This window comes from Trachypithecus francoisi, unplaced genomic scaffold, assembly GCF_009764315.1.
Source record: "Trachypithecus francoisi isolate TF-2019V2 unplaced genomic scaffold, Tfra_2.0 Contig00535, whole genome shotgun sequence".
Taxonomy (NCBI): domain Eukaryota; kingdom Metazoa; phylum Chordata; class Mammalia; order Primates; family Cercopithecidae; genus Trachypithecus; species Trachypithecus francoisi.
This window is the reverse complement of record NW_022680708.1, coordinates 1,906-24,720: the sequence shown is the minus strand read 5'-3', so window position 1 is coordinate 24,720 and position 22,815 is coordinate 1,906. Positions and strand designations below refer to the sequence as shown.

At 45.1% G+C, this 22,815-nt stretch overlaps 1 protein-coding gene across 2 annotated transcripts; it reads left to right on the top strand.

The window, feature by feature from the left end:
• The first annotated feature begins 1,734 nt into the window (after positions 1–1,734).
• On the top strand, positions 1,735–21,846 carry LOC117085246 (nuclear RNA export factor 2). Of its 2 annotated transcripts, none has more exons than XM_033213937.1 (21): positions 1,735–1,826; positions 11,595–11,784; positions 12,011–12,164; positions 12,470–12,553; positions 12,665–12,769; positions 12,885–12,965; positions 13,148–13,217; positions 13,374–13,462; positions 13,583–13,690; positions 13,877–13,986; positions 15,686–15,722; positions 16,119–16,187; positions 16,274–16,329; positions 16,463–16,570; positions 16,691–16,749; positions 16,889–17,004; positions 17,100–17,142; positions 17,737–17,809; positions 18,344–18,526; positions 21,389–21,449; positions 21,596–21,846. In XM_033213937.1, exons 1-21 carry the CDS (start codon positions 1,784–1,786, stop codon positions 21,638–21,640), a joined length of 1,884 nt encoding a protein of 627 aa, XP_033069828.1. In that variant the 5' UTR covers positions 1,735–1,783; the 3' UTR covers positions 21,641–21,846. The 2 variants fall into 2 exon arrangements, with proteins under 2 accessions (XP_033069828.1, XP_033069836.1); XM_033213945.1 differs by lacking the exon at positions 1,735–1,826 and adding an exon at positions 9,643–9,717.
• Positions 21,847–22,815: the final 969 nt, after the last annotated feature.

The following is a 22,815-nucleotide window of genomic DNA, read 5'->3' as shown; positions in this document are numbered from 1 at the left end:
TGTGCTTTTTAGTTCTTCGTATTCGTTCCTAGGAAAATGATCAATTTCTCTAGTCAATTGACTAATATTTGTAATACAAGATTGAATAGGTGTGAGGTAGTAGGCATGCTTTCCTTGTTCCTGATCCCAGGGGAAAACTTTGAGTGTCCCTCTGCAACCCCATTAAGTAAGTTGCTAGCATTAGGACTTAGGTATATATGTTTTATCATGTTAAGAAAGCATCCCGTGGTCCCTATTTTCTTAAGGCTTTTCTGTTTTTTAACAGAAAGAGGTATTGAATTTTTCCAAAGGTTTTTCAACATCTGTGTTGATAACCATATGATATTTGTCTTTAGGTGTATTAATATGGTGGATGATATCAAGGTACTTTCTAATATTGAACCAATCTGTATTGATGGGATAAATCCCACTTTGCCAAAGTATATTATGATTTTTTAAATGTGTTGTTGGATGTTGTTTGCTAATATTTTATCTAGCATTTTTGCATCTACACTTATTTATCCATGTCACACTTGCTTCGTAAAGGGAGTTATGAAAATTTCCTTTATAATGCTGTGGAATAGTTTATAGAGCATTGGCACTCTGGTACTATCTGATCTTTGACGGTTTAGTAGAATTCACCTGTAGTAGCATCTGAGCCAGGTGCTACTTGGGAGTTATTCCTTAATAACTTTTTCTATTTTTTTTTTTTTTTCTGTGAAAATTGGCCAATTTAAGCCTTCCAGCATTAGAGTAAAAATCTTGATAATCTGTATTTTCCTAGGAATTATTTATTTCATGTGTATTTTACTGTTGTTGGTAGAGAGTGAAGTGAAGGAGGAGAAAGCACTGGGGCAGAATGTGGGGTTGAGGGGATAGGGGTAGGGTTGGTAGTGGGGCGGTGGGAATTCATGAACTTGTAAGTCGTTTCTCCTGGGCAGGGCTGTGGAAGCCTGATGGGATCCCGCCCCCACACGAAAAACCCTACCCTTGCCAGTCACCCTGCCTGATTCACCGTCTGTGCCAGGTGATTCTGTCCTCTGCCCCTCCTCAGACCATGTTGTTATTCAGGACACTCGAGACTTCCTAGATCCCAGTTTGTATAGACGATTCCAGACCCAATCTTAGTTTCCGTCTCTTTTTCGATTATGTAAAGATTCTCTTTGTTTCCATGATTTATTTTTCTACTAAACTTTCTAAACGTGGGCTCAGGGGGGTGGGCGAAAGGGAGAGAGGGGAATCGGGAATTTTTTTTAAAGAGAATTTGATATTCAATAAAAGTGTCCAAGTCGTCATGATGTGAAGATTCAGAATTTACTTGTTATACTTTGTTTGAACTTCACTGGCTTTAAAAAGTACATTTGGGAGTGGGGTGACAATTTTTTGTGTGTGTATGCGCTTAGGATGTCTCAGTGGCTTATAGTAGTATAGCTTGACACTCTTTTGTTTCTGCTTCTTCCCCCATCAACCCCTGATTTTCTAATGATGGCTTCTTAGATTCCTTCCTGAAAACTCTCTCCTTTTTTTCCTGTGGAAAAGTATAGTGAACGGATTTAAGTTAAACAATCATGGGTGATAACATTTGGTACGTCATGAAAGCGGTATTGGGTGAATGAAGTTGAGCAAATAGCAAGATTGTGCTTAATCTTACGGGGTTTTAAATGTTGCTTGGCAGATGGTCAGAGAATGTTGTCACTTGTGATATTTGATACTACATGTAGCTTGAATAATCTATTTTTCTCTCATTTCAGCATTTCCAAGTTTGTTCTGTGAGACTCTAGGGTCAGGACAAAGCAACAACAAAATGTGCTCTACTCTAAGGAAGTGTGGGACATACAGCACTGAAGGTAAACGAATACTGTAGGGGTTTTTTAGATGACATGCTAATATACAACACGAGTCTCAAAGGGAGGGCTGCTTTCCCCAACTTGTATGGGAATGGAACATTTTTTTCCACAGAGCATTTGAGGTGCCAGTGTTCTTCAGGAAATATCTGGGGAAACCCTGTTCAGACTACATCTTCTAACACTGTAAAACCTTGTGCCTTTGTTTACTCAGAACAATGGAATGTGGGTTTATAATAGTTGTAATCTATTCTGCTCATTAAGAAATTGATTATTGCTCTTTAATTCATTTTATCTTATGTCGTCAGTCAGTCTCTGCTGCTTGAATCTTCCTACTTTTTTACTCTTCAGAGATACCGCCAAGCATGCGTCTGATACCATGGTGGTGGCAAACAATATGTGCCTAAATGCAAGTCATTAGGAAATGTTACCTGTGGCAGCAAATAAAGTGTCCCACTCTTGAAAACAAGATACAACTTACGTGTCAGGACAAGCAGATGCAGTACCTATTGTTACTTAATAATTACAGCTGCCATAGTTTGAGCCCCTGTCATATGTCGAGCACTGTGATAACCTCAGCCGTCATGCAAGTTGCTGCATTTAACCCTCAGGAAAATCCTGAGAGGGTGTTATTTTAATTGACAGATGAGACATATGAGTCAGGAGAGGCTGAGTGTAACGCCGTGCTTATTGGCCACCCCCAGACCTCAGCGGCTTATTTCTCATTCCTGCTGCGTGTTTATGGCAGGTGCAGATCCTTCACGGGATGGTGGATGTAGGGTTCTGAGCGATTCTTATTGGAATGACTCAGAGACCCAAACTAATGGAGCAGCCACCATTTAGAAAAGCGTTACTCACTGCGTCAGGGTGGGAGAGAGCCCTAGAGGGTCTCAAGCCAACAACCAAAGGTTCTGACCCAGAAATAACCCATGTCACTCATCACTCACAACCCATTGGCCAGAGCTAGTCACATGCACGGCCCTGCCCCAAGGAAGACGGTCGGGTCGGGCAGTCCTACCAGGTGCCTGGTACAGGGGAGAATGTAAACACTTGGTAAATGGCAGCACTGACAACTGCATGAAGGAATCGAAGCCGGGAGGGATTAAGTACTTGCCTAACATCACATCAGCCGTAAGTGACAGAATCAGGATTTGAATCCACCCAGGTATGATTTCTTTTACATCCTTTCTGCTTCTTTCTACACTGCCTGCTCTTCTCTTTAAGGAAGCTTACAGTAAAAATTCTTTTACATCAATGATGCAGTGCCCTCTTCCTTAATCATCTGATAGTTTAAATGAATAGACACGATGGCGCTGGTTAAAAAGACCAATATTGATAAGCCAGAGGTCTTTTCCAAACGAGGGAATGTATTGGATATTTGAATATCCATTGTATTCAACTATAAAAATAAAACCAGGTGGTAGATGAAAGGACTTTTCATTGATCATTTACTTAATATGGAATAATCTCCATGTCTTTCCATTATGTTAAGGAAAAATGATAAAAATTAGAGCCTACCTTGATGAAACTGAAAACAGATGTGAGAGAGTTGAACAAAATTGCTAGATGTCGGTGTTTCAGAAGCACAGGATAATGATAAAATCTTTGGCCACATGGGCAGAGAAAATTAGCGAGATGGTGCAGGTAAGCCACTTTTGGAATGAAGATAGTGTCACACTTACAGTGACAGAAAAGATTGAAAAAGATCACATTATGAAAAAGATGTGAAAATTTGAAAACTTAGATTACATAGATGAATTCCAGGGGGAAAATATATGTAACTTTCCAAACCCAAGGAATAGAAAACCTTGGTTTATTCAATGTATTCTTGACAAGGCAAAATTACTAGCCAATCCGAATTAGTTACATAAACGCAAATAATATGAATCAATTAATAGCAAACTAAACCAACAATGGGTAAAACAGATAATACAGCATAACAAGGTTGTGTTTAATCCCAAGCATGCAAGCTGAGTTTAACATTTTAAGAGATCCGTAATGTAATCTAACACATTAGCTGAATAAAGGGAGGAGGACAGGACAAATACCACAAAAGATCCAGTTAAAAAAAAAAGTATGCAATAAATTAACCAACCGGGATTGAACAACAACAATAACAATAATTCTCAGCAGATCGGTAATATAGAAAGCTATCTCTTTAAACTGACAATGGGTATCAAAACAATACACCCCATCAGACACCACCCTTAATAGTAAAACATTAGAAGTATTCTCCTTACAATCAGAAAAGGGATAAAGATGACTGGTATGTCGAATTCTGTTCAAAGTCGTACTGAGTCTAGTGCAGTAAGCCATATATCATACTAGGCAGTGCGGTAAGCTGTCATACATGCATGCCTACACACATAAATTAATACATGTATAAAAGTGAAAATAAAGCTGTCAATGTGACTATCTTCATATGAAACTCAAGCTACAGAAAATTAAAATTAATAATGGAGATCAACAAGTTTGTTGGATATAAGATGAATATACACAAACCATGTTAACAAATAGAAAATACCATCTTTATTGTAAATATGCCATTTACAATAGAAAACATGTCTTGTGAAACATACGATGAATCTGCTTACTTGGCAGCCATTCCAACATTCTTAAACATTCTTATATGCTTTCCTGTACTGTAGAGACTAGAAAGTTGGAACATGAAAGGAAACATACGTGCACATGACCACACACATGTGTGCACACACTTTCTCTTTCTCTTTCTCTCTCTCTCTCTCTGTCTCTCTCTCTCTCTCTCACACACACACACACAAATACACTCTCACATACATACAATTTACCGGAGTCCCTTGCAGTTAGGGTCCCAAATGGGACACTGATTGCATCAAGCATATGTGCGAACATGAGACTCAGAGGAGGAACTGAATAACATGGGAGCCATATGTGGGGTGGACTACCTGTGATGAGGGAGGTCTCCAGTTGTTATGGGGTAGCCATTGCAGAGTTTCTAGAACTCAGTCTCTGTCATGCATGTCAATTAATGGGCAGGCAGCAGTGGAATTTCAGCAGTAGCAGTTCCATAACGTGGGTGGACTTCTCCTGGCTGTGCAGCATCTAGGCCTGCTTTTCTGGCCCTCACAGAGTTTTTGTAAGCTATGTAATATTTTATTACAGATATCTTGTTTGTATAAAAGAACTAGAGTGAATTCTGGCATAGGCAAGTTGGGACCTTGATTAACACAGTGCTTGGCAGCAAAATTGGTTGCAAGCAAAAGACCTTGAAGGAAATGGGGATCTGGGATAGATTTGGCCCACAGGACATAGTTGCTGACACCCGCTCTAAGCTAATAGACTCATTGGGTCCCCAAAACAGTGCTGAGTGGGAAGTGAGCAAAATGAGGAGGCAGCTATTCCTAGGATCCTCTGGCAAGCATAAGCCAAAAGCTGAGGCTTTAGCACAGTTGTTTTCAACCTTGGTTGCACACTGCAGTTCACGTGGAGAGTTAAAAAATGTGGTTGCCTGGATCTAACCACGGTTCTGCTTTGACTGTTCTGGGTGTGTCCTGGTGCTAGTGAATTGTCTAAGTGTCCCCAAGTGGCTGTAATGTGTAATCATGGTTGAGAACTGCTTGAACAGTTTAAATGATAAGAATGCAAGCCTTTTACAATATTTAATTTTAAAATGTTATAATTGTGGTTTCAGAATGATAATATTACAATAATAATAAATACATAGTTACACTGGAAAATATGAAATAAAGATTCCATGTAAGAAATCGAGACGATTGTCTTTTTCAAAGAGAAAGGAAATGGGAAAACACAGTGGTAAAGCCGAGGCCACCACAGTTTGTGTCCGGCTTGAAGCTAAACTGCCGGCAAGGCCAGAGCAAGGTATGGATTAAAGCTAAGTAAGTGTCTGTGAGCCCAGGGCTGATTCAGCAGTGGAGCCTCCTCTGCAGAAGACAGCCACAACCCAGGATCAGAATGGAAGGATGGCACAAACTCAACAAATCCAATAATTGGCACTGAGGGAACAGAAAAAATGGAAGAGGCTGAAACAGACATTAAGATAATATTTCCCCAGAGAGACAAAGGAGTGATAAAGGATGAAATTGTGTCTATTACAAAAGAATAGAAGACTGCCCAAGAAAGATGGCATTTTGAAGGCAAGGATCTCCTTTCACTTCCTCCTGAGACTTCATTAAAACAACAACATAAAAGGTGAACAAATTGTGGTATATCCATCAAGGGGCTTTTACTCAGCAAGGAAAAGTCAAGAACATGGATGGGTCTCAGAAACAGTATGCCGAGTTAAAGAAGCCAGACCCAAAGGGGTACAGCTTGTATGAGTCCATTTGTATGAAATCCTAGAACAGGAAGACGAATATATAGTAACTGAAAGTATATCAATGTCTGCATGGGGCCAAGGGATGAAGAGGAGATCAACTGGAAACCTTTTGGGGTGTGTTATAGGTTCTATATCTTGATTGAGGTGGTAGCTAGCCCTAATCTCTGATTTTTACATATAAGAAACCTGGGATCAGGAGAAGTTGAATGAGTCGTCAAAAGTGAGGTTAGCTTATTAATCAGAGAGAAGATATTCACACCTGATTATCAGTAATAGATGGTTTCCATTATGCTGTATATGGGTCAATAGGAAAAGTGCTTCTCCCCAAGCACTTGACAAAACCCTGACCCAGCCATAAACATCCTCTTATACAAGTATAAAGCATAGGTGTGAAAGTATAACCATTCTGCATTCCAGCCACCTACTTCTACACATGGTTGACATTCTCACATGTCCCTTTACCCTGACTTGTTTGTGTTTATATTTACAAATGAAAACGTAGTTTTTCATTAATATTTTCTTCTGAGGAATCATACTGTAATATACAGTTTTGTAACCTGACTTTGTTTTTCTTTCCCTTTGTATTGTGTGGTGTGACGAGTATTCTGCCTTGCTGCTTATAGTCTGCCACTTAAACCTGAAACATTTCTTGCATAATAATACATTTTTTTCCTCAAAGATTGGAAACAGGAACTTAAGCTCCCTACTGAATCCTTCCACATACCCTGTTTCATGCTCTGAGCTTTCAGTTTTGGTTCCCTTAATCCATATGTCAGATGATTCCCCACTGGAGCCGGGGCTGCCCTGTTTTACTACTGCCGCTTTGTAAAATACATTAATAGCTGACGTGGCAACTGGATGCCACTCACTCATCTCTTGTCATTTACAGGAGGACTAATAACAACGAATGCAACTAACATGTATTTCTCCCTCGATAAACGCCAGATGTTGTACTAAGTTCTCGACGTAGTAGTAGACAACTTATTTATAGTGCTTGTTAGGTCATGGGCATTTCTCCTGGTGCTTTTCACATATTTCCATGTGTTAACTCACTTAATTTTTACAGTAGCCCCATGAGGTAGAAACTGTCACTATCTTTGTGTTAGGGGGAAAACAAGCAAAAAGAACTTGAGTCACAGCGAGGTCAGTTATTTGCCTTGGGTCGTAGCATTTAGCACCAGGATTGAAATCCTGATGGATCTGACCTCAAATCCTATGCCCATAACCAATAATGTGCGACTCTGTGTCAAGGCTGAAATGAGCGGTATGACAGGGCCCACTCAAAGTCTGCTGGGCAATGATGGGTGTGGTTTCTGGAATGAATGTCCCGACTCCAGCCTTCTGTCCAAGAGACTCATCATTGCACACTGTTGCCTTGTATCATCTCTCCTTTTTTCAGACTGTGTGGGAACTGTTTCTCTGGTGTCAGAGTGAAGTAACAGGGACAGACTTGAAGTGAAGTAACAGGGACAGGCAAGATGTACATGGACAGGAAGGAAGGAGAGTTTTCAGAGGGGAGCGTATCACCAGGATGAATTCAGTTCCCTGGATGCATTGTCAATGTGTGTTTCTTTGTCTTCTCTGTACTCACCCTCTTCTTTCTGACCCACACATCCATCCCTTGGCCTTTTCACCCTGTATGTCAGGTACTCATGCCCCTTCCTTGCCATGTCTACTTCATTCCAAGGGCAGTCATTTCTACTTCTCCCCTTGACCATATCAGCCACTCTCTGGTCCCGTCATCCTTCTGTCCCAAAGAACCTGTAAAGCACAGCCATATAATTATATGTATGTATTTAGACAGAGTGTGATTTATGTAATACATTCAAAAAGTGAAAAGTCTGGATCAAAGTGTAAGAATGACTTCTGAATGGTTAGGCATATTGCAGAAAATTAGACTCACACACGGTTAGTGGAAGTGTATATTGGTATAAATATCATTGAAAATCCTTAGGAAAATATCACTTTATGCTTAAAAGTACTCATGTGCTTCTCCTGGGAAACTGTAGAGCAGGGACTCAAAATCGTAGACCCACTTTGAAGCCCTGGCTGTGTTTCACTGGGTTTTTTGGCCACCCCCGCTGGAGGTGCTCTGCAACCCTGGTCAATCTGTGGATATTGTTCCATTACTTTTGTGTACAGGGAACTTCATTACTTTCTTATTTTAAAACTGTCAGTTCAAATATTAAAACACCGAGAGGTAAAAAAGAAAAAAAGCACTGAAAAGCATATTCTGACCAAGAAACAAAATATGGCCATATATAATGCATAACACATGAAAAGAAATGTGCAGTGGGATCCAGTGTTGTGTGGCAATGGGTTTACCAACATGATTTGGAGTACGCGTATCTGTAACCTAATTGTAGAAGCATGTAATACAAAACACTAACGCTTGCATGGGCAACACGGACACACAGACCACACATTCTTCCCTTTCTCTGAGACAGAGATGATGATGCTTCCTGTCTGTCACAAGGTTGAGTGAACACAACATGCCTTTAGGTCCAGAACATTCTTCCTACAGAGACCAGATGTCCAGAAAGCTCTGTCTGCTGGATTCAGGGAACGCCTCTCCTCATTTCTGTCACCGCTATTTGCAAAAGCCTCCTTCTCTGAGATCTTCAAAGCTGCAGTTCTAGCCACAGTCTGCAGGGAGGTACTCAGTTCTATTTCTAAGGATACATTAATGAAAAATTATTAATGTTGCAGAAGAAAAAATTAATTCATTCTAGTTTTGCAGGCAGGTTATGAAATAGTTCTGCAGCCCGAATAGCTCTGGAATAAATATAAATAGAGGTCGGTAGAAATGGTTCAGATGGATGTATTCTCAAAAGTGGTTTTGTCGATGATCTCAAATCTACATCACATGCATTCATTTAACAAATACTAATTAGGTCCTTCTTCTATGCCAGACACTACCAGCCCAAAGTGACTCCTAATCTGAAAACCCATGGCCCAAACAGATTACACCCATCTGGTCCAAGACAGAGAACTCCACCTTATCCAAGACACCTGGTTCCCACCCCAACAGGAGTGACTAGCACAAAACATCATCCCTGGCCTGCTCACAAAAAATCTGTCGATGAGACCTGAAAGCTTGCCATTTCAGGGAGAACCAGTGCAGTCTCTGGAGGAACACTCAGGGTATGGAGGCAGACCAATATACATGAGGACATAATTCCTGTTCTGCCACTGACTTGGCTGGGAAATGTACCCGACATCTGTGAACCTTTTAAATATTCATGATCTGAAAAGGGACTGTGGATAGAATTATCATGGATTTTCTGTGAGGAGGTCAAGAGAAACCTAGTGAGTCTGCCCAACACTGAGCAAATGTTGGTTGCCACTGGGCAAGGGTTGGTTTTCTTCGTATCCCGTTCTTTCCGTGCCATAGCAGGGATGCTGATGCCATGCACTCAGTGGCATGGCAGTGATGTAGGCAGAATTCCAGACTAACACAGGAAGTACCAGTAGGAACGCACGTGATGTCATAAAGGGTACTCACTACTATGTCTGTGTGGGAGGATCAGCCAGTACATGGTGGGGCCTGAGCGGAAACCCAGGCGGTCTGGGTGAGAAGTACTAGCTGCTTTATAATACTCTTGAGATCACCTGTAATTCTGGCAGCACAACTGTGAGACAGGGATTGTGCTGAGATGCCAGAGTTCAGCAAGTGGACGTGCGCCTGTGTGTGTTTTGTCTTCAGCATCTCTCTCTGTCCGGTCCCTCTGTGGCTTTTTATCACATGTGCTCTTGTCCAACACAAGGCCTTGCCTGAGGCTGTAGCTGTAGCTGTTGGCTAGCTCACTTTTACACCTTCTTCCCCTCAGTGACGTTATTTCTGAAGTAACGCGTGTTCTCAAAAATGACTCTGACTCAGGAATACCTGTGCTCCATATATTGACCATGTGCCCTTAACCCTCACTTTAATCTTTGATTTTTTTCCCTTTCATCTATGGACTTTCATGAAAATGAGTTGGTTTCTGGACATCCTCCAAATGTCACCAATAGGGGTCTTTGTTGTTGTTGTTGTTGTTGTTGTTGAGTACTGTTATGGACTCATAGCTTTTTAACATACTGATGGGCTCCAAACCCCGGTTAAAGCATTTTTGAGTAAAGGAATGACAAGATTTGACTTACACCTTAAAAAGTCACTCTGCCTCCTGTGTTGAAAATAGATGGTAGGGGAGTCAAGGGCAAAAGCAGAAGGACAACTTGGAAGGCAGCATAATCCAGGAGACAGATGTTGGTGACCTGGCCAGGGTAGGTAGCAATGGAGCGGGTGAGAAGTGGCCAGACTCTGGATATCTTTTAAAGGTAGAGCCAAGAGAAGATACATCCATCCTGATCGGTTGGATGTAGAGTGTGAGAGAACGAGAGCACTCCAGCCCCACCTCCAAGTTGTGGGGACCAAGCATCAGGAATGTCTAGGTCAGACGCTCTGCCCACATTTAATTTCACTTCTAATGGCACACAGGGAAAGTCCCAACAGTCGAGAGGAGCAGGACTGTCCTGACAGTGGGTCACACACGGTGAAAGCAATGACCCCCCTACAGAAGTTCATCTGAGGCCTGGCCATATCAGTACATTGCAGAGAGGTCAGCAGTGACCGAAATTTTATTCATAAGGGTGCCCTGAGACAAGGTGTACATTTTGAAATTGGTTGAGGTCTGCTTGACGGTCCAGGAGATGGTCTACCTTCGTGAATGCTGCAAGACAGTAGAGGGGAAAAGAAAAGCGCTCTGTTTTCATTGTTGGCTACAGTGTGTTGGGTACAGTGTTTTATTTATGTCATTTAGATCCTGTTACTGTAGTGGTTTTCAATATCTGCTGATTTTCTTTCTAGTAATTCTGTCACTTGCTTAGGAAGAGTTGTCTCTTGGGCTGAAAGCATTTCAGGCTGGGCAAAAAGAAAGCTTGCTCTGGATATTTCAAACTGAGTATTGTTGAGGGCAAGGCTGGAGGCAGGAGGGCAGCTTGAGAAGCTGTTACATCAGACCCACCTGTCATTAAAGCTTGTACTACACCGGCAAAGAAGTATAACTTGCTGATTGTTCACAGAATGCATTTGGAGATTGGATTTGGGAGGTGCGAGAGAGCTTGTCTCCCAGGTGTTGGTGTGGTTGTTAGGTTAGAGAAGCCTGAGAGAAGGCAAGATTAGGACCCCTTCCAGGTGTGTGGCTAGTGTCTAGTCCAACCCATGGACACATGCACCTCTGTTCTTTATAATTCCTGCTCTATTTCTTAAGAGGTTCAACACAGTTGCTTCCTCTCCCAAGATTCCTCCCCTGATTGTGCCACCTGTGAGATAAGGCTGTTGTATCTGGACAGGCAGAGGAGTTTGTTTTCTGGGGTTTGTGTGGCGGGTTGGCACTTTACTTGCCCTACCATGGAGTTAGCTCACGTCATGGTAAGTGGACCATTGATGTGTCTCAAACGTGTCTTTTTGTTCTCAGTTGCAGAATGCCATGACCATGGTAGCCCTTTTCAAGGAAGAAAGAAAGGTGGGAATTCTGTCCGGGATAATTTTGACAAGAGGAACTGTCATCATGAACATGGTGGGTATGAGCGTCCACCTTCACACTACCAGGAGAATGATGGAAGCGTGGAGATTCGGGATGTCCACAAGGACCAACAACTAAGACAGTAAGTGACCAGGCAGCTTGGTTTGCAAGTAGCAGCTCCCGGGACTGTGCAACCCTTTCATTCTCTGTGGTCTTCCTTTTCTTCTCTCATTAAAGCACTGAAGAATGCTGGAAGTGGAATAGTGGCTGAGCAATCCTAATTGTAGCCCTGGCGTCAGTGAGTGGAGCATGTAGAGAAGATGTTCTTAGATTTAATGGATACCCGCCTTCTCTCCTCTTCCCCACAGCACTCCGTATAGCATCCGATGCGACAGAAGAATGCAATGGCATAGTAAAGACGAAATCTGTATTACCACGTGGAGAAATAGAAAACCTCCAGGGAGAAAAATGAGGCAGAACACACAGGATGGATACACAAGGACTGACTGGTTCAAGGTCACAGTGAGTATCTGGGTGGGGTCTGCATTAGGTAGACTATGCTGGAACCTGATAGAAGGAAGACCACTTAAAACACCCTAAGCTGATTATTCGGAGGAGAGCTTCGGAATAGGGGGAAGGGAGTTTAGGGAATCCATATTTGGCACAAAAATAAGAAATCATGTCAGCGGTCCTTTCTTTAGAGGTCTAAGCTAAGTAGAAGGTCGGAAAAAAAGAAAGAAAAAAAAAAACAGCTGGTTGGTTCTGTTCTCCATCCTTAGTTTCATGTTGTCTCTCCCTTCTCTCCTATTTCTTCTTTTTACCTTTAGATTCCTAACGGGATAAAGTATGACAAGTCATGGCTAATGAATTCAATCCAGAGCCATTGCAGTGCCCCCTTCACTCCGGTTGATGTAAGAGAGGATGGTGAAGCCAGATGAGTGGGCACGGGGGACGAGGAGAGGCCTAGCTCAGCAGGGGCCATTGGCCTCTGATGCTGTTGCTCTTGCCTTCACTCCCTGTAGTTTCACTACATCCGAAATCGGGCATGCTTCTTCGTCCAGGATGCTAGTACTGCCTCCATATTGAAGGATGTCAGTTATAAGATTTGTGATGACGAGAACCGAAAGGTGTGTGTTGAGGGCATTCCCTGTACTTAGTCTCTGGGCAGGAAGACAGGCCAGGGGGCTGGTCGTCCTCTTTGGGATTAGAGGTCCTGGTACTTACCACGCTGCCTCCCTGCAGATATGTATATTTGTCAATCATTCTACTGCACCCTACTCTGTGAAGAATAAGTTGAAGCCAGGCCAAATGGAGATGCTTAAGGTAATACAGACTCAAGGATCATTGTATGCTCACTTCCTGGACCCACCTCTTCTTCCCCTGGTCCCCTCTTTCCCTGTCACCACCACCGCCGCCGCCGCCGCCACCACCACCACCACCACCACCACCACCACACCACCACCACCAGAGCCTCAGAGCCTCTGTCTTCATCTCTATCTCTGCAGCTGACTATGAACAAACGGTACAATGTCTCCCAACAAGCTCTTGATCTCCAGAATCTCCGCTTTGACCCAGGTATGGCTGACAGCAGCAATTCTAAGGCAAGCGGGGGCAGAGTGGTCTGCCTGAGAGGGAGACTTAGGGATGGCAATTTACGGAGCGGTTGGTGCTGACTCTGGTCCAGCCATGGCCCTCCCAGCCTTCTGATTCCCTTCTCCTGGCTTCTTCAAGACTTGATGGGCCGTGACATTGATATAATCCTGAATCGAAGAAACTGCATGGCTGCCACCCTGAAGATCATTGAAAGAAATTTCCCTGAGGTGAAGCCTTGGGCCCAGTGCTGGTATTTAGTTAGAGGGGTGGAATAGATAGGGTGGAGGGCAGATTTGTCTCCAAGGCCCAAGATAGTAGCCCCCACTCTAACTCTTCTTGACCCAAAGCTATTGTCTTTGAACTTGTGCAACAACAAACTGTACCAGCTGGACGGCCTGTCTGACATTATAGAGAAGGCTCCCAAAGTCAAGACCCTGAACCTCTCCAAAAATAAGGTGAGAAGGGGGAGCCAGATCAACTTTGGATGGAGGGTGGATGGCAGTACACATCAGGATAATGGCAACAGGCAGGCAGAGGTACCTGTGGGTGACTATGAGGGCTGGGGGAATTCGGGACCCACGGTCCCAGGTGTCTCTCTTTCCCTGGCCCTCCTTCTCCAGTTTCCTCCCCATCTTTCTTAGCTGGAGTCGGCGTGGGAGTTGGGCAAGGTGAAAGGGCTGAAGCTCGAAGAGCTATGGCTAGAAGGGAACCCCTTGTGCAGCACCTTCTCGGACCAGTCCGCCTATGTAAGGTCAGTGGCAACCCCTATCGCCCTTCCTGGGCACCTTTGCTCCTTGGGTGACTGAGCTGTGTCTGAAAGTGCCCTTCTGCAGGAGAAGCAGTGTTGGTCCTCTAGGAGGACCACAAACCTCCCCTCCTACACACACACACACACACACACCACACACACACACACATTCCTTTCTCTGTGTTACTCACTCATCTGTGCTTAGAGGTCTCCTTTCCTTCCTCTGACATGCTCCCCTTTTCACCTGCTCTGGGGTGCGTTTCCTGCCTGTCTCCACCAAGCCTCCTCCAGCGTGCCCTCCGTGAGTGTGCTCCAGGAAGTAGGACTCCCCCACCTCCCCAGGACCAGCAGTGTTCAGATCCTGGTGCCCTGGACTGAGAAGAGTCCTTTAGTCCAGGGCCTCATGCTGAGACAGGCCTTCCTGCCTCCATGCTGAGATGGGGCTTCCCTCCCCTGTCCTGAGAGGCGTTCTCCTTCTCTTGCTCCAAAAAGGTCCCCCCACCTGTCCTGGGCTGGCATGGGGGCTTCCCTGTTTCATACTGAGGGCCAAGGCCCTGGGTGGCTGCTGTCATGCCACCTCTTCCTCTGGCCCAATGCCAGGAGCTGGGCCCTCCTTGGGGAGAAACCTGGGTTTCCTGAGTCAAGGGACCAGAAGCGGGCCATGTTCCTGAGGCAAGAGTGGAAGGCAGAGGGCCGAGGAGGTTGAGGAGACAGAAGGACAGACCTCTCAGGGCATTGCCCCTCCTTCCCTCCACACCTCACATCGTCCTACCTGGGCCCTCAGAGGAGTCCTGGGTAGCTCCAGACGGGTACATTCCCCAGTCAAGGCACCAGCACAGAGGGGCACAAGAGTCAGGGACCATCAGAAGAGAATGCAGTGGTCAGGAGAGGGGGTCCCCAGGCTCTGAACCCCATGCTGAGCTGAGGCCTGATCCTTCACTCCTCTTGGGAGAAGGTCTCCTGTCCCCGTGGCTGCTCTGTTTCCCATGCCCAGCTCAGACTGAACTCACACAGGTGAGAAAGCCTCCAGCTGCATCCAGTCAGCCCCAGCCCAACAGGTGCATGTTTTCCTTTTCTGCCTCAGTCCCCAAGGCCAGCCAGGGGGCAGTGAGAGAAAGGGCTGCAGCTGGAGAGCCCTTTTCTCCTCTATTCCTCCCTAAACTCCACCTCCGCAGTAGAGCGTCTTTCCTTTCCCTTTGCATTGCATCCTGTTTCTCCCTTGTCTCTCCTCTCCTATGTCTCACCCATCTCTCCCTCCCCTACCTTCACCCCATTTCTGATGTCGTCCCCTGTGCCTTCCCCTTTCTGCCTCCTGAGCCCGGCCTCACTCACCTCCCTGTCCCAGCATCCTGGGCCATCCCTAAGGGCTGACGTGGTCTTGGCCAGGGCCTGGTCAGGCAAGTTGATGGACAGCCAGTGAGGTAGCAGAGCCCTGGGCTCCCACCCCATTTTCTGCTCCCTGCAGAGCCTTCCACGGTGACTTGGACAAAGGGGAGGGAGGGAGGGAGGGAGGGAGGGGAAGAAAGCCCTGGAACCTGGGCTCCCAGTGCTGTTTCGTGTGGCACTGGAGAAAAGGGAGTCAGGACAGTCTAGATGGAAGCTAACCAGGAGGAAGGAGAGGGAGGAGAGTGAGAGGGAGTGGGAGAGAGACTGTGCCACCCTGAACTGTCAGTCACTTCATTCAATTTTTGGTTTTGGACAGTGCCATCCGGGATTGTTTCCCCAAGTTGTTACGCCTGGTAAGTATGTATAATACCGTCATCATTGTCTCCTCTTACTCAAGAACATGACCTCCACACCTGCCCTTAAGTCCTTTGGGTCTTGCCTAGATTACATGCTTGTATCAGACCCTCATCCATTTTACAGGCAGGGATTCCTGAAAAAGACAAGAATATTCTCCCTGAAAATGTGTACACACACAAACACACACACACACACACACACACACACACACACACACATTTGCATGTAATAGTAGAGATGTCCAGCACTCCATGAGAAAGCTGCCCACTGGAATTTCCAGGCCCATTTCCCACCTGGCCTCTGATGCTTGTCTCCCTGGGCATGTTCATCTTACTGGTCATCGAGCTCCACCTCCTTGGTCTCCACTGCTGACTTCCTCTTTCCTTCTCCAGGACGGCCGAGAGTTATCTGCACCAATGATTGTTGACATTGACAGGTCTAAGATAATGAAACCCTGCAAGGTGAGGAAGAAGGACCAAGCAAGATTTGGGGTGTTGTAAGGGAGGCTTTGTCCACCGCATAGATCCAAATTGTCTTTTGATTTCAGGAAAACTTTACTGGATCTGAGACCCTAAAGCATTTAGTCCTGCAATTCCTGCAGCAGTGAGTATCCCTGGAACCCTGGGACCATGAGGAAGGGGAGGGCTGAGGCAGGCTGGGCTACCCATGCACAGGTCAGCTCACGGGAGTTTTCAAGTCTCATCAGAGGTAGCCTATCCTCACTGCTTCCCCACAGGTATTACTCGATCTATGACTCTGGAGATCGACAGGGTCTCCTCGGTGCTTACCACGATGAGGCCTGTTTCTCCTTGGCTATTCCTTTCGACGCCGAGGACTCAGCCCCGTGAGTATCACGACTCAGACCCTGCTCTGGGGCTGTGTGTCTCCCCAGCAGACACAGGCCAACTCCTGGAAATGCCCGCACTGGGCGGGCCACCCACTCCTGCTCCTCTTTTTCTCCTAGGAACAGCTTGCGCAAGTACTTTGAGGATAGCAGGAATATGAAGACACTCAAGGACCCCCGTAAGTGTGTGATGGGGAAGAGTGGGCAAGGTAAGGGGGTGTGATGGGAACAATCACAGGGGCCAAGGACCAGGGTGTGGCAGCCCCCTGCCCCGCCCCGCCCCACCCTGCCGTTCCTTGCTTCTCTTCTCCTCTACAGACCTGAAGGGGGAACTGCTGAGGCACACAAAACGTGACATTGTGGACTCCCTCAGTGCGTTGCCCAAAACTCAGCATGACCTCAGCTCCATCCTGGTGGACATGTGGTGCCAGACGGTGAGCACCTGCTTCCTCCCTTGAGCAGGCCCAGAGAGCCAGAGGTGGGTAGGAGGTTAAGGAGGATCCTGAGCACCTGAGCTCTTCCCTTTCAGGAATGGATGCTCTGCTTTTCTGTCAATGGGGTTTTCAAGGAAGGTGAGTGTCTGTATAGTCCCCTCCCCAGATCCCCCGCTGCTCCCTCCCCCTGGCTGGGCTCCCTCTCAGAACTCCCCCAGCTTCCCTGATTTCATTCCTTCCTTTCCTTCCTCTTCTTCCCTCCGTGTTTTCCCACCCCCACTCTGCCCTCAAACCACCCTGCTCTGACCTAGGTCCATGCCTGTCTGCCCTGCACAGCTCAGGCGTGTGTTAAGGACACAGACTGTGGAGTTTGGCAGCTCTCATCCCAGGTCCTTACTCTGTGAACTTGTGGTTGGTTACTTAACGCTTCAGTTTCCTCATTTGCAAAATGGGGCTAATAACCTATCTCTTGGGCTACTGTGAAATAGGCATTAAGTGAACTTGTGGTTTTCACAGGGCCCCACACATGATAGGGGCCCTGTCACTGGGAGCGGGTTGTTCCTGTTGCTGCCCTCCCCATTCCTGCCACATCCACCTGACTCCAAGTGAACACCTGTCCTGGTCTGCCCCGCCTTCTGTGTGAGTGTCAAGCAAGACTCTGACGGGGGATCACCGTGTGAGCATGTTAAAGCCTGTGCAACTCTAAGGTGGTGGTGTTTGTTGTCTTTGAAGTGGAAGGACAGTCTCAGGGCTCTGTTCTCGCCTTCACCCGGACCTTCATCGCTACCCCTGGCAGCAGTTCCAGGTTAGTGCTGTGTTGTGGGTGGGAGCACCCATCCAAGCTTGGGGCCCATGTCGTGGAAATGTGGTGGGTGCAGTCCTCAGGGTGTTCTCAGTATTGTGGAAGGCCAACAGGAAGATCCAAGGAACAGTCTAGCCGAGTGTTTAAGAGTGTGGGCCCTGGAGTCAGAATACAGATTCTGTTCCTCACCCCAACATTCACAAACTATGTGACCTTGATCAACTTATTCGACCTCTCTGTGATTCAGTGCCTTTTTCTGAAAATTGGAATAAGACTATCCACTTTGTTGGACTGTTGTACAGGGTAAATGCGTTGGGGTTAGAGCTAAAGGTCTAGTGAAGCTGGTAGACAGCCTCTCCAAAGGCGGACTCTGTGGGAGGGTTAGAGGGCACCAGCCAAAAAATCTGGGAGGCAGGCACAGTTAGGGATATGGAAGGAATTTGGTTGTTGCGTGGCAGTGGTTAAGAAGGATCCTGTTGTTGGGGGTGTGGAGTTATCTACCTGTCCAGTTTGAGGGTGCATTTTTCTTTCCTGCAGTCTGTGCATCGTGAATGACGAGCTGTTTGTGAGGGACGCCAGCCCCCAAGAGACTCAGAGTGCCTTCTCCATCCCAGTGTCCACACTCTCCTCCAGCTCTGAGCCCTCCCTCTCCCAGGAGCAGCAGGAAATGGTGCAGGCTTTCTCTGCCCAGTCTGGGATGAAACTGGAGTGGTCTCAGAAGTGAGTGCTGGGGGTACATGGGGATGGGGAGAGTTGGGACATTAGAGGAATGAGTAGTGGAAACTCACATGCAATTTGGAAAAATAACTATCTAGATATTTTGCTCCCAAAAAAACAGGGGGGCCCATGAAAAAGGTATCATATTTTTCATTAAATATTTTTTAAAATGGCATAATGCCCAGATGACATTACCTTCCATTTGTAAAATCTGAAAGAATCAACCACAACAAACTACTGATAAACCAGTTCAGCAAGGTTGAAAGATACAGCATACAAAAATCATTTGTACTTCTATGTAGTTGCAATGGACAATCCAAAAAATGAAATTAAGAAAATAAGTCCATCTACAGTAGCATCGAAAATTATTAATAAAGTATGTAGGAACAACTTTAAGAGAAGAAGCGCAGATCTTATACTCTGAAATCTGCAAAACATTGCTGAAAAAAATTAAAGAAGACCTAAGTACATGGAAAGACATCCCACGTTCATAGATTGGAAGACTTAATATCATTAAGATGGCAGTACCACCCAGAACAATCTACAGATTCATTGCAGTCCCTGACAGAATCCCAACTGACTTCTTTGCAGAAATTGACAAGGTAATCCCAAAATTCATGTGGAAATGCAGTGGACCCCAAACAGCCAAAACCATCTTGAAAGAGAACAACGACGTTAGAAGACTCACACTTCCAGATTTCAGAACTTGCTACAAAACTACTTTAATCAAGATCGTATGGTACCGACATAGGAACAGACGTGGGAATCAATGGAATATAATTGAGAGTCCACAGATAATCTCACATATTTATGTCTAGTTGATTATCATTCAGGGTGCTGAAAAAATCCAATGGAGAAAAAAAATAGTCTTTTTTAGCAAGTGGTGCTGGGAGACGTGGCTATCCACTCGCAAAACAATTAATTTTGACCCCTAACTCACATCATGTGCAAACACTGGCAGAAAATGGATCAATGACCTAAAATAAGAGCTAGAACTGTAAAACACCGTAAGTGTACATCTTCATTACCTTGAATTAGGCAACCGTTTCTTTTCTTCTTCTTTTTTTTTAATATTAAAGTTCTAGGGTACATGTACATAACGTGCAGGTTTGTTACATATGTATACTTGTGCCATGTTGGTGTGCTCCACCCATCAACTCGTCAGCACCCATCAATTCGTCATTTATATCAGGTATAACTCCCAATGCAATCCCTCCTCCCTCCCCCCTCCCCATGATAGGCTCCGGTGTGTGATGTTCCCCTTCCCGAGTCCAAGTGATGTCATTGTTCAGTTCCCACCTATGAGTGAGAACATGCGGTGTTTGGTTTTCTGTTCTTGTGATAGTTTGCTAGGAATGATGGTTTCCAGCTGCATCCATGTCCCTACAAAGGACGCAAACTCATCCTTTTTTATGGCTGCATAGTATTCCATGGTGTATATGTGCCACATTTTCTTAATCCAGTCTGTCACAGATGGACATTTGGGTTGATTCCAAGTCTTTGCTATTGTGAATAGTGCCGCAGCACAAGCAACCAAAGAAAAAAATAGGTAAATTGGACTTCATCTAAATTAAAAGCCTTTGTGCATCAGCAGACACCATCAAGAAAGCAGAAAACCGACTGATGGGAACAAGGGAAAATATTTGCAAATCACATCGCTGACAAGAAGAACCCTTACAACTCAACAACAAAGAGACAAGCCACCCAATTAAAAAAATGGGGAAATGATTTGAATAGACGTTTCTCCAGAGAAGATGTACAAATGACCAAGAAGTGCGTGAAAATCTTCTCAACATCATTAGTCATTAGGGAAACGCATATCGAAACCACAGTGAGTTACCACTTCATAGCCACTACGATAGCTTTAGTCAGTAAAAGGAAACATTACAAATGTCAGTGAGAATGCAGAGAAATTGGAAATCTCATGTATTACTACTGGGACCATAAAATGGAGCAGTTGCTGGGCAAACGATTTTGGTAATTCCTCAGAATCTTAAACATGGAGTTACCACATGATCCAGTAATCCCACTCCTAAGTGTATACCAAAAGAAATGAAAATATATGCCCATTCAACAACTTGCACATGAATTTCCATAGTGGCATTATTCCAAATAGCCAAAAAATGGAAACACATCGATTGACCTTTAGCTGAATGGATAATGTGGTACATCCATACGGTGGAATATTATTGGAATATTATTCATTCATGAAAAAGGATGTAGTTGTGATATACGCTATGACGTGGATGAACCCCAAAAACATTATGTGCTAAGTGAGAGCAGCCAGTCACAAAAAGCCACATAATTATATGATTCCATTCATATGAAGTGTTCAGAATAGCCAGATCCGTAGAGACCGAAAGCAGAGTAGTGGTTGCCAAGATCTGGGGAAGAGGGAGAACAGGGAGTGATCTCTAACAGTTAAGGAGTTTCTTTTTGAGATGATAAAAATAGTTTGGAATTAGATAGTTGTGATGGTTGCACAATCTTGTGAATAGACTTAAAAGCACTGAATTGTACACCTTAAAATGGTGACTGCTACAGTATGTGCATTATATCTCAATAAAAAAGAAACGTATTATTGAATTTCCACTTGTTATTTCTTGAACATCTTTCTTTATCAATGTGTATTAAGCTCCCTTGTTCATTTGAATACCCCTATGTTTCTGATTTGAATTCCAGTGGGCATTAATGTCAGGGATAGGCGTTTTGGTTTTCCCTAGGCCTTTTTTCATTGTTACAATAGTGCTCATATTGGTACATGTGACCCAGCAAAAAGGTAGCATACATTAAGGGTGGCATTGCATAGTCAGCGTGTCTGTCCTGGGGTAGTAATGGAGAGCACCTGTTGTTCTCCCACCCCAGGTGCCTTCAGGACAATGAGTGGAACTACACTAGAGCTGGTCAGGTCTTCACTATGCTCCAGGTGAGGTCTGGGAATCAAGTGAGTAAAAGACAGCTGTCTCTGGGTCGTCAGGAGGGCCAAGAAGATGGAGGCCGGGTAGTGTGGGGATGGAACTCAGGGCACCTGGCTCTACTAACATCCCAACTCCTGTTCTTTACTTTCTCTAGACCGAGGGCAAGATCCCAGCGGAGGCCTTCAAGCAAATCTCCTAAAAGGAGCCCTTCGATGTCTTCTTTGTCTTCGTTCACATCCTCTTTGTTTCCTCTTTTCACCAGCGTAAGGCCTGGCTGACCAGGAAGCCAGAGTTAACTTGCAGGCCGCATGACATAACCACCCAGAGAGCCAGTTGCTCTGTGTATTCGCCCCACTCATGATCGCCGTTTTATTTTCATAATAAAGAGTGACGTTACACGTTGTACTTTGTGTGCCCTGGATTGCTCTTCCCCTGCCCCAACCGTGAGCCAGCGGGGCCAGGACTGAAAGCACTGCATCCCTGTTCATCCCTGGCTGGCCTTAGCAGATACATCAATCTGGCTTGCCTTCATAGGTAATTTTGTCAATAAATCCTGATGAAAAAGGACACACGCTCCTTCCAGAGATTGGCCTTGAGAGACAGTGGGACTCTGTCAGATGCTCGACCTGGAGGCCCACAGAAGCAGGCATGTTACCTTGGCACACCAGGGGCTTCCATCCACCGTCCCAACCCCTCCCTTTCCCGAAGATGCACTTTTCAAGGAGGAGTCTCAGGGTAGCACCTGCAGTGGGGGTGATGCGGGGAGACTCAGCCCATCTGCCCAGCACACTCCTCAGAGAGCTGACACCGGGTGCTCCATGTCCATGTTCTTGAAGGGGTTCAGCCATTTATTTTCACTTCTAAACAAACAGTAGTAGCACAGAATCTCACCCTATGGTCAGTTCTCAACAACTGGCATTTATAGCAGTTCCGAATTGCAGGCAAGAGTTGAACGGAACATTTGCACAATTTATTGTCCACACTTCTGTGATGCTTGCATGTTAGACAATCAGCAGGCATACTTTTTGAAATTAAAATAATAGCAGTGTGACGTTTTCAAGTCACAGTCCTATAAATGGGACATAGGAGATGTACCACCAGTTTACAAATTATGCCTCCACTTTCGTGTTTGGCATACGTTATTTCCTGCCACTTGCCACCTTCCTACCACTTGCCACTTTTCAGTTCTTTATGTACGTGTACATTAGGGAGCCATATGTTGGAGTGTGAATTTCATAAAACTAGGAACTAAGGGGATAGTTGCCATTACAAAAAGAATAATGCCAACCTTGTTCTTCCCTGTAGTGCCTCAATAGCCAAAGACAAGCTCCTGTACCTCTCTAAGCCTTGGTCCTCTCACCCAGGGAACAGAGA

Coding starts and splice junctions, on each gene's coding strand:
- LOC117085246 (XM_033213937.1), top strand. CDS start 1,784: ATGTGCTCTACTCTAAGGAAGTGTGGGACATACAGCACTGAAG. Junction 12,165..12,469: donor CTGACTGGTTCAAGGTCACA/GTGAGTATCTGG, acceptor TTTTACCTTTAG/ATTCCTAACGGGATAAAGTA. Junction 16,330..16,462: donor GTCCTGCAATTCCTGCAGCA/GTGAGTATCCCT, acceptor GCTTCCCCACAG/GTATTACTCGATCTATGACT.